Source organism: Garra rufa, chromosome 17 (genome assembly GCF_049309525.1).
Source record: "Garra rufa chromosome 17, GarRuf1.0, whole genome shotgun sequence".
NCBI classification, from domain to species: domain Eukaryota; kingdom Metazoa; phylum Chordata; class Actinopteri; order Cypriniformes; family Cyprinidae; genus Garra; species Garra rufa.
This window is the reverse complement of record NC_133377.1, coordinates 10,096,551-10,108,622: the sequence shown is the minus strand read 5'-3', so window position 1 is coordinate 10,108,622 and position 12,072 is coordinate 10,096,551. Positions and strand designations below refer to the sequence as shown.

The 12,072-nt window shown below is 36.1% G+C and overlaps 1 protein-coding gene across 1 annotated transcript in view; it reads left to right on the top strand.

Moving 5' to 3' along the window:
* The window catches only part of jarid2b (jumonji and AT-rich interaction domain containing 2b), a 93,490-nt gene that overhangs the window by 36,179 nt on the left and 45,239 nt on the right, over positions 1-12,072 (top strand). The window contains exon 8 of the mRNA XM_073822437.1: positions 1,276-1,399. Coding sequence (XP_073678538.1) covers positions 1,276-1,399 — 124 coding nt within the window. The remainder of the gene's footprint in view (positions 1-1,275; positions 1,400-12,072) is intronic.

Here is a 12,072-nt window from a genome sequence, read left to right as displayed (position 1 = left end):
ATTAAGAGTTTGTTTCTCGCAATTCTGACTTTTTTCCCCTCAGAATTACGAGAGAAACTCACAGTTGTGAATTTTTCTCAGACTTGCATGATAAGATCGCAATTGCGAGTTATAAAGTCAGAATAGCAGGATAAACTTGCAATTGAGAGAAATAAAGTCAGAATTAAGAGAGAAGAACAATCAATTCTGACTTTTTCTTGCAAATGCGAGTTTGTATGTCGCAATTCTGACTTTTTTTCTCACAATTCTGACTTTTTTTCCCCCCTTTAGAATTACGAGAGAAACTCTCAATTGTGACTTTCTCAGATTTGCATGATATAAGATCGCAATTGCGAGTTATAAAGTCAGAATAGCAGGATAAACTTGCAATTGAGAGAAATAAAGTCAGAATTAAGAGAGAAGAACGATCAATTCTGACTTTTCCTTGCAAATGCAAGTTTGTATTTCACGATTCTGACTTTTTTTACTCACAGTTCAGATTTTTTTCCCCCCTTTAGAATTATGAGAGAAACTGTCAATTGTGACTTCTCAGATTTTCATGATAACATTGCAATTGCAAGAAATAAAGTCAGAACAGTGGGACACAAACACGTAATTGCGAGAAATAAAGTTAGAATTGAGAGATAAAAACTATCAATTCTGACTTCTTTTCTCACAAATGCCAGTTTATCTCGCAATTCTGACTTTTTTTTTTCAGAATTACAAGAGAAACTCTCAATTGTGACTTTTTCTTGCAAATGTGAATTTGTATCTCGTAATTCTAAATCTAAATCTCTAAGTCTAGCAATTGTGAGTTTATATATAACAATTCTGACTTTTATCCTAGCAATTGTGAGTTTGTATATAACAATTCTGACTTTTTTCCTCAATTTTGAGATAAACTTGCAACTGCAAATTAAGTCTAGTTCTGAGGGGGGAAAAACCAAAATGTTTTTAGAATTTATATTTAGTTTTTTTTTTTTTCTGAAAATTCTGACTTAACTTGCTGTTGCGAGCTATCAATTCTTCAATTGTGACTTTTTTTCTCAGACTTGCATGATATAAGATCGCAATTGCGAGTTGTAAAGTCAGAATAGCAGGATAAACTTGCAATTGAGAGAAATAAAGTCAGAATTAAGAGAGAACGATCAATTCTGACTTTTTTCTGCATTGCGTTATTAAAGTAAAACCACACTGTGGTGATGATATTTGATCTTAAATTTGATTGCTTGCCATGCTGCATCTGGAGGTTGTTACTGTTTCTCAAGTTTTTGTTGCTTCTATCTTTCTCTACAGCTTCCTTGTCAAACGGGCAGCTGAATGGATGTGGGTCTAAAGGAGGCCTTAAAAAGAACGGGTCTTGCTCTCAGAGCACAGATGGAAGCAGCGAGTACTCAGAGGACTGCCCGGCCAAAAAGAGGTGAGTGACCCGCTCTCTTTCTCTCTCAGAGGTCAATGTTAAAGAGTCGGTCGGATCCCTGGCGGTTAACTCGAGCTGAGACTGCACTTTTAAGGACAGCTGAAGAAGAGAGTATGAAAACGGATGGTGTTATTAGCGTAGTATATTTTCAGACTGAGATATTTCACTTGCTGAAGATGTCAGCCTTCCTGTTTTTAATTTCCCCATTTGTTTTCATTTCCAGCTTTATTTAGCAGAAAATGACAGTCAGGAAAAAAACAGCTTCATTAAAAGGAGTCGAAGGACCTTATAACAAGTGGTAATTCTTTGAAATGAATTGCTGTCATGGTCGTTTTTAATTAGTCACTTTAAGACATGCTTAAACATTTTTAATTATTAATTAAAAGCAGCAGAGTTAATATGTCCAAGTACAGTTGGTAATTAACTGTTCAGCGTGTAATTTCTCAGGATGTTGTAATCTGTGATTTGGAAAAGCTCTGAGAGAGAGAGAGGATGCAAGCTGATTTTTTTTTTTTTTTTTTTTAATGTGAGCTGTGCCTCTGAGGCAGACGCTGCCTGGAAAATGGTGAGAAAAACAAGTGACGGGTCTTTTTCAGTAGAAAAATCATAAACTGCTAATTTCCTCTGCCACACTGAGCTTGTAATGCACTTTCAGTGCTCTGTGTTGATTCAGATTTTTCATCAAATGTCCTGGTTGTGTTTGGTTTGCAGCAAAGCAGCTTGTCTTGTAATCTGTGTGATATTTATTGGAACTGTAGGGCTCGAAGGAATAGTTCAGCCAAAATGAAATTTCTGTCATCATTAGATCACCTTTTCAAAAACACATGGCTTTATTTCTTCTGTGGAACATAAAAGGAGAAACTGAGAATAAAATACTGGTTGTTCCTTTCCCTGAATTTACAATGAATAATGATTGAAACTTTAAAGTTCAACACAATTGCATAAAACTAGTCCATTTGACTCTTACACTATATGTCAAGTCTTCTGAAGCTGTTTGATTGCTTTGTAGGACAAACAGGCCATTATTCTTTGAAAGTCTTAATATCTGTCATAGTTCTCATTGGACTTAAGGTGTTTTGACTCAAACTGGATTCAAACTGCAACTGAAGAAATGCAAGTTTAATCTCACAATTCTGACTTCTGTTTCTGAGACGAGAAACTTTTTTAAAAGAGAAACTCACAGTTGTGACTTTTTCTTCAGCCTTACATACTATAAAGTCGCAACTGTGAGTTATAAAGTCAGAATATTGGGATATAAATGCAACTGCAAGAATTGAGAGAAAAAAATAGCAATTCTGACTTTTTTTTCTCACAAATACAAGTTTATATCTCACAATTTAGAATTTTTGTCTCTCAAATGTGAGTTTATATCTTTTAATTCAGACTTTTTTTTTTCTCGCAATTGCGAGTTTATATCACAATTCAGACTTTTTTTTTCTCACAATTCTGACTTTTTTTCTTAGAATTACAAGAGAAACTCACAATTGTGACTTTATCTCAGACTTGCATTATATAAACTTGCAATTGCGAGTTATAAAGTCAGAATATCGGGATATAACCCCAATTTGCAAGAAATAAGGTCAGAACTAAGAGAGAAATTCTGCCTTCTGATTAGACTTAAGGTGCTTTGACTCAAACTGGATTCAGACTGGAATTAAATTATGAACTCAATTCAATTAAACGGAATTCAAAATTATTTTTTTCTCACAAATGAACTTGCATGTGTCACAATTCTGACTTTTTTCTCACAATTCTGACTTTTTTTTCTCACAATTACAAGAGAAACTTACAATTGTGACTTTTTCTCAGGTTTGCATGATATTAACATGCAATTGTGAGAAATATTTTTTCTCAAATATGAGTTTGTATTCTGTCTTATTAGACTTTGACTCAAACTCCACTCAGACTGCAATTGAATTATGAACTCAATTCAATTGAGCGGAACTCACAATTCTGACTTTTTTTCTCACAAATGCGAGTTTATATCTCACAATTCTGACTTTTTTTCCCTCAGAATTACAAGATAAACTTGCAATTGTAACTTTTTCATAGATTTGCATGATAGAAACTCGCAATTGTGATAAAGTCAGAATAGCGAGATATAAATGCAATATGTGAAAAATAAAGTCAGAATTGAGAGATTAAAACTAGCAATTCTGACACTTCTTCTCACAAATGCAAGTTTATATTTAACAATTTTGACTTGTCATGCTTTGACTCGAACTAAACTCAGACTGCAGTTGAATTATGAATGAACTTAGGGTGCACTTGGGTGGACTTGAACTTGACACAGACAATGACACGAAGCCATTAAAAAAAATATTAACAACATAAAATTAAAGTAAGGTGTCTTGATGATAGACGCCTTAAACTCGACTCAGACTTGCCAAGGTGGACTCAGACCCATTGGCATTTTCCTTGTCAATAACAGAACTATATTTCAGCTAAAGTGCATTGCAGACATCACAGTGAAATTAAATCATCTAAGATGGCTGATGTTGAAATTTGGACAGTGAATATATTTCATTCGATGCTGAAAAATATTGAAGAGAAATTATAAAAATTGATGTATTTTCCCCACACGCCAGCTGTCCAAGTGTTTACCTCACTCTAACTCCCTTCTTTTATGTTGCACTTGGCATTATAATTCGGTATTTGAGCTCTTTGCCGTGTTACTCATTTTTAAGTCGCCCATCTCCTTTCAAAAAGGATTTGACTTTGATCTGAGTGTACGGCCACATTCAATGCTCAATCACACGTTCACATAGATGGGTGGCATTAGCATTTTGGAAGACCTATTCATCAAGCCCACTGTTTAATGGCACAACTTTCATGGCGTGCCATAAACCCCCTTACAAACAGTTGCGTAGGCCCACTGAAGAGGCTTTTCTTCCTCTGGAGAGTCTGACTTAATCCCACCACCGGCTTGGAGGGAACAAAACCGCTCTGAGCGCAGACGCCGCTTCAAAGACGCTGCTGCCCAGCGCCCACCGAACGCCACACAACGCAGAGCTTCCACACCACAGCAGCCAGACCCCAGCAGATGTCCGTTTCAACCCCCTCCTGAAAGAAACATTCACAGAGACCTTCTGTCTATCAAACCGCAAGCACCTATGGGAGATCGAGAGAGACGGCGTGTGTGTGCGGGCAAAAAGCACCTGCCGTTGGTTTACCTGTCACTTAATACCCTGTTATAATCATTAATCAGAGCACTGTCCTGGAGACATCATCATTAAAACAGCTTTACGTGGAGTGAGTGGGAGGCGAAAAAGAGTTGATATGGGCAGTGCAGATTTAAGCAAACACAAAGAAGTAGGGAGCAGCAGATGCATTATAAACGGTAAAGCATTGTGGGCCATTTAGGGCTTTGCTTTGCTGTCACGATCAGCATTCAGACCTCCTGGTCTGGGTCCAAGATGCAGGTGAGTATTTTTAATGAATATAACAAACAAATAAAACAAACAAAAGGCCAACACGGCACAAACTAAAGACTAGAACACAAAATAATCAAGAACCAAAACATAATCAAAAGGTCAGGATTTCACAGGACACATAAACACACATGACACGATGCACTGATCACGGGACCTGAGAACACGGCGGATCTGTGTACCGTGACATTTGCCTGTACACAAGAGCGGCCTACTCTCAAAGGGATAGGTGACTCAAAAATAAAAGTTCTGTCATGTACTCACACACGTTCTTTTTTTTTTTTTTTTTTCTCCAAGGAACATTAGAATCATTTTTGGGGCTTTTTTCGTGTAATTAGATTGAACGTCGACTTTCAAGCTTTAATAAGGACAGAGACATCATAAAATTTGGTCCATAGTAGTACCAGTCAAAATATAAAAAAAAGAAGTCTCTTCTGCTCACCAAGCCTGCATTTATTTGATTTAAAGCACAGTGAAAACACTACAATTTTGAAATATGTTTACTATTTGAAAATAACTATTTTCTATTTGAACTTTTAAAATGTATTTTATTCCTGTGATCAAGGCTGAATCTTCAGCATCGTTACTCCAGTCTCCAGAGCTGTTCTTCTGAATTTTCTATTCATCAAAGAAGCCTAAATAAAATCTGCTTAGCTGTTTTTAACATATTAATAATAATAAATGTTTTTTGAGCAGCAAATCAAAATTTAGAATGATTTCTGAAGGATCCTGTGACTGGAGTAATGATGCAAAACAATTTAGCTTTGAAATTTCAGGAATACATTTTATTTTATAATATATTAAAATAGAAAACTTTATGTATGCTTTTCTTCTTCAGAATTGCAAGAAATAAAGTCAAATTGTAAGAGAAAAAGTTACCTTTTTTTATTCTATTTTTCACAAACACGCTTCTAAAGTATATATGTGTTGCTTTTTTTGTTGTTGTTCAGAAATGCGAGAAACAGTCCAACTGTTTTTTTGCTGTACTTTGGATCAAATAAATGCAGGCTTGGTGAAAAGAGTCGTCTTTAAAAAAAAAAACAAAAAAAAAAAACATAAATCTTTTGACTGGTAGTATAATTTGAAATCTAAAGTCATATTACAGATTTCTATGAGGAGCAACATCAAGTTGCAAATTCCTTTCTTCCTGTGAGACGAGAAACAGCTTATCATTTATTACTGCTTAATAAATATTTTATTTATTTATTATTTAAATATTTTATTTTATTTTATTTTTTATTTATGTTATATTTTGAAACTTGAATGCTTCAGTCCCTTCTTGAGTGAACTTTTTCATTAATGAATCACTCCAAGCCTGACATTTAGCGCTCTATTTTGACTCTTGCATGTGTTGGAAGTTTGTGCGCTTGCGTGTGTGTGCATGCTGGGCGACTTATTAGGCATCTGCTGCCCACGTAAGACGACAACAAGGAGTCTGATTGAGGCAGTGCCAACGTCTCTCACACCTGGCCTACAATAAACCCAAAAAGAAAGCTGGGGAGAGAGGACGAAAGGGAGGAGAGACAGACAGAGGCACAGGTGCAGGGGCTGGCCAGGTTGCAGGGGGAGGGATGTGGGAAGCCGTTTGGGAGACGACTGCTGTTTGCATTCCCAGGGTTGAGAAATAGAGAGGCCTCCAAGTTCTGCCAAGTGTCAAAGCGGCAACTTCCCATCCCTCGATTAAAATCGCAGTCACCGAGACGTGCTGAATACACACAAAAACCCCAGTTAGAGGAGACAAGGGGGCACCAAACGTGGCAGGCGCTGAAGAGGCTTGTCTTTTTAGCGTTTATTTGTGTTTACTTGTTTGAGAACCCTTCTTAAGGAGAGGATCGTTTCAATTGTTTGTCTAGTGGCTGCGCAGTCGCTGCCAAATTACTCTTTTGTGTTGGGCCAGTGCCGCCTTTACACCATTTCTTTACTCTGGGTGTGTTGAGAATAAATTCTAATGTGTTTCTTAAGGCCTTTTCACACTGTTTGTGTCAGTGCTCACCAGTGCAACTACATTAAACAGACATTAAACTACAGCCGTACCCGTGGCAGCACATTGCACCCAGGTCAAGTGTTATAGCACAACACTCAGGGTTCAAACAGTTTTGAAAAATCAAGTTTTATGTGTATATTTTGAGGATTCTGAGAAAAAAAGATTTATAAAGTTATGAATATAAAAAGTTACCATTTTATTTTATTTTTCAGAAACATGCTTCCATAGTATATATGACTTTTTGTCTTCAGAATTGCAAGTCAAATTGTAAGAAAAAAGTTACCTATTTTATTGCATTTTATTTTTTAATTTTCAGAAACATGCTTCCATAGTATATTTTTTTTTTCTTCAGAATTATGAGAAACAAAGTCAAATAAGAGAATAAAACTTTTATTTTATTTTATTGTATCTTATTTTTCAGAAACATGCTTCCATAGTATATATGTCTTTTTTTCTTCAAAATTGCAATAAACATAGTCCAATTTTAAGAGAAAAAGTGACCTATTTTTTATTTTATTTTATTTTATTTTTCAGAAAAATGCTCCCATAGTATATAGGTCCTTTTTTTTTTCTTCAGAATTGCAATAGTCAAATTGTAAGGAAAAAAAAGTTACCCATTTTATTGCATTTTTTAATGTTCAGAATTATGCTTCCATTAGTGTGTCATTTTTTTAATATATTTTATTTTTTTATTTTATTTTTCATAAACATGCTTCCATGCTTTATTTTATAAAATCTATTTTATTCAGAAGCATGCTACCACAGTGTGTGTGTGTGTGTGTGTGTGTGTGTGTGTGTGTATATATATATATATATATATAAGACTGGAGTAATGATCAAATGAATGCAGCCTTGGTGAGCTAAATAACCACAAATGTTTGAATAGTAGTGTATATTAAATTTTAATCATATTTTTGTCACAGTGATGGGTTAAGAGCATTGTATTATGCGCAGTATACACATTGCATACGGCTTTATTTATTTATTCTGCCATCCACTTTAAAATGCACCCTATTCATGCAGATATGGCCGATCATGCCTTCAGTACATACGGCTCTATAATAGCCGTATTGATTTTCCTCTAAACCCGCTGGTTGCGCAACATACTGCACAATCGACTCTAATGGTACGGCAGATCGATAAGTGCGACAAGCGAGGCAATTAAACATGATTGGAGCGTGACTCATGTTTTCAGATGAATTGAGAGGTATAGCGTGAGAAGACAACTCTCAGGTAGGCCGTTTGGCTCCAAACTCCAGTTGATTCACAGGACAGGAATGTCCTGTGTTTGAGGACTCAGGCTGAGGTATTTGCACAGCAGACAATCGTGGTTGCGGATTGGCTGAGGTAGGATAAAGTAAAGGAGCAGTGGGCCATAATCTCAGCTCCTGTGCCCAAGTGTGTCAGGGCTTGTCATTTTAATGTTACTGATAGTTTAAGTGAGATGAATTCACCTTGGCATGTATGCTTTTCTATATATGCTTTCGCGGTCGCTCGGATTCCTGTCTTTTGATTGGCTCTAGAACAGTTTGCTGTGTTGAAAGAAGTGTTGAATGGCAGCCATGCTCCATTAACGGTGTTTTAGGTTTATTTTGGCAATAGCTCCGAGTTATGAACACTGCTCTTAAAGGGATAGTTTATCCAGAAATCAAAATCTAGTAATTTGCTCACACTCATGTTGTTCCAAACACAAATTACTTTTTTTCCCTCTGGAAAAGATATTTAAAAAGAAAGCATGTCTTTCTCAGCATGTCTGTGCTGCTGCTTTATAGTCTTCAGTGTCTCATGATCCTTCAGAAATAAGTAGTACCTGTCTTAATTAGCACAGGTATATTTGTAGCAATAGCCAACAATACATTGTATGGGTCAACATTATCGATTTTTCTTGTATGCCAAAAATCAATAGGATAGTAAGTAAACATCATGTTCCATGAAGATATTTTGTGAATTTCCCACCGTAAATATATCAAAACTTAATTTTTGATTAGTAATATGCATTGCTAAGAACTTTTATTTGGCAATTTTCTCCAGATTTTCAAATACATTTATCTTTGCCAAATATTGTCCTTACACTATCTTAATAAACCATACACCAATGGGAAGCTAATTTAGTTATGATGTATACATCGCAATTTAAAAAAAATTGACCCTTATAACTGGTTTTGTGGTCCAGGGTCACTGATTATTGAAACATTTCTTGTCGTTCTCTTTGTTGAAAACAGTTCTGCTGATTATTATTTGATTATTGTGAAAACCAGTATACTTTTTCTTCAGGATTCTTTGAATAGAATTAGAAAGTTCAAAAGAACAGCATTTGAAATAGTTCTCTTGTAATCAATTTAATGCATCCTTGATGAATAAAAGTATTCATTTCTTAAACAAATAAATAAATCCTGACCTCAAACCTTTCCATGGTAGTGTAAGTAGAGTGTGTTCTTGCAGCATCACTTCCAAAGCAGCAAAGTGTGTGTGTTCTCAGTTTTGTACAAAAGTTATTCATCAGGTTAATCCAGAATCCCACAAAATCCACTTGTGATTCTTTACAGTGGTCTGGCAGCCGGTTGGAGATGACAGTCTCACTCTTCACGGGCCATATGATGCATATTGACAACAAACACAGCAAGGGCTTTTTGAAACTGAAAGGCTCAATCTGATTGGCTGGCTTTTTATGCCATTTCCAGGATTCATGTTGCACAGGTTTTTGTCAGTCCACTATAAAACAAAGTCATGATAACAAGGTGCCAGGTGCTATGATGAGCCAAGAAGAACTAGTCTACCAGGTTTGTGAGAGTCAGTATGAGACAGTTCAATAAGCAGAACTATGTTATATTTCATTTTTTCATTCATTATGTCCATGAAATAGTTGATGTGTTGTGTCTGGACTGAGGGAAACCGGCTACTTTTTTCACTATTTTTATGTAGGTGTTACCTGTACTGTGGTTAACAAGGACTGTTGTTTTGAGCTGAATGAAATGCTACCATATCAATCTATTTGTTTCATGTTGGTCTATTGTGGTATAATTTATTTGACCTGGGGCCACAAAACCAGTCATAAGGGTATTTTTTTATTAAGATTTAATCATCATCTGAAAGCTGAATAAATAAGCTTTCCATTGATGTATGGTTTGTTAGGATGGAACAATATTTGGCCTTGAATCTGGAATCTGAGAGTGCAAAAAAAAAAAAAATCAAAATATCTTATCTTATCTAGAGAAACGACTGGTTATTTTCTAAAACATTTACAATTTATATACTTTTTAATCTCTACACAGAGTACACACAGAGCTAGACAAGACGAGCATTTGAGGTTAAAAAGAATATTAATTGTAATTTATTTTAGAAAATAACCGATCGTTTTGCTAGATAAGACCCTTCTTTCCTCGGCTGTGATCGTTTAGAGCCATTTGAAGCTGCATTTTGGAACTCGGGGGCACCACAGAAGTCCATTATATGGAAAGAAATCCTGAAATGTTTTCCATAAAAAACATCCTTTTTTTATGACTGAAGAAAGAAAAACATGAACATCTTGGATGACAAGGGGGTGAGTACATTATCTGTAAAGTTTTGTTCTGAAAGTGAACTACTCCTTTAAGACTTGTTTTGTCACATTTTAGATGTACCTATTCTTAAAGGGATCGTTCACTCAAAAATGAAAATCATCATTATTTACTTACCCCCATGTTGTTCCAAATGAGTCTTCCTGTAGAAAACAATGGAATATTTGAAGTATTTTGGTAAGCAAACATTTTTGAGTACCACAGACCTCTATTGAATGAACAAAAAACCCACTGAGACAATAATCAAAATGTCGTCTTTTGTGTTCCTTAGAAGAATGAAAGTCGTACATGTTTGGAAAGTCATGAGGTTGAGCAAATAAAGACATAAATTCAAAAGGATTGGTTCACTTCTGAGTTTAAATTTACTGATAATTTACTCACCCCTATGTCATCCAAGATGTCCATGTCTTTCTTTCTTCAGTCGAAAAGAAATTAGGGGTTTTGAGGAAAACATTCCAGGGTTTTTCTATATATAGTGGACTTCAATGGAGCTCTACACGATCCCAGCCAAGAAATAAGGGTGTCATTTAGCGAAATAATCTGTCATTTTCTAAAAATAAATAAATAAATAAATAATGTAAGTACTTTTTAACCACAAATGCTCGTCTTGCACTAGCTCAACTTCACACACTAGCTCAATAGTCAAATTGGAAAGGTTGCATGTGACGTACATGGAAGTACCGACCCAGTGTTTGCAAAGTGAACAAGCAAACAAAGTCAAACCCTCTTTACAAAAAAAGCTAAAACAACAACGTTAGACGATTTTGAAGGTGGAGGAAAAAATGTGTGATCTTTCCATTTGTGATTATATAAAGCGTGAAATCAGAGCTAGTGCAAGATGAGCATTTGTGGTTAAAGTATATACATTTTAATATTTTTAAGAAAATGACCGATCGTTTAGCTAGATAAGACCATTATTCCTTGGCTGGGATCATGTAGAGCCCTTTGAAGCTGTAATGAACTGCAGTTTGCAATTTGGATCCCCGTTGAACTCCACTATATGGAGAAAAATCCTGGAATGTTTTCCTCAAAATAAAATTTCTTTTCGACTGAAGAAAGACAGACATAAACATCTTGGATGCCATCGGGATGAGTAAATTACAAGGAAATTATAATTCAGTAGTGATCTAATCCTTTAAGTTTTGGGTGAACTTAAAATATCCCTTTGAAATGGTACCAAAAACACAGCGGTTGCCTTGTCAGATGGTCTCTTTCTGTTTGAGGCAGCAGAGCAGCTCAGGCCCAGAAAAGGCTGTATCAGACTTTAACCAGTAGTCAAAACACTAGAGATGATCCAGCAGAAATCTCAGTCTGATTTCGTGCATGAAAAGCTCCCAATATCCTTGTGCTCTCCTTCTCAATTCATCTTTTTGTCGTGAAGCGTTCTAGCAGCGCTCAGTGATGCCGCTCGGCAGTGACTGACAGCGTTGGGGTGCATCGGTGTGTCATCACGGATATGGATTTGTTAAAACAGAGGGGAGGGTGGCATGGGCCCTCAGCATCTGGCTCGGTGCCAGTCTAGACCACCTGTCTGAGCGCAGCACGTCTGCTCTATTGTTAAACCACACTGGCTGGGTTAAGTTGCAGCCCTTTATGAAGAGTGACAGACATCTTAAGTGGGTACACAGGATTTAGACAGGGATTTTATAAGAGTGCTGGTATCTCTCTGTCTCGTTCTCCAACCATTCCCCCTCCACCCCC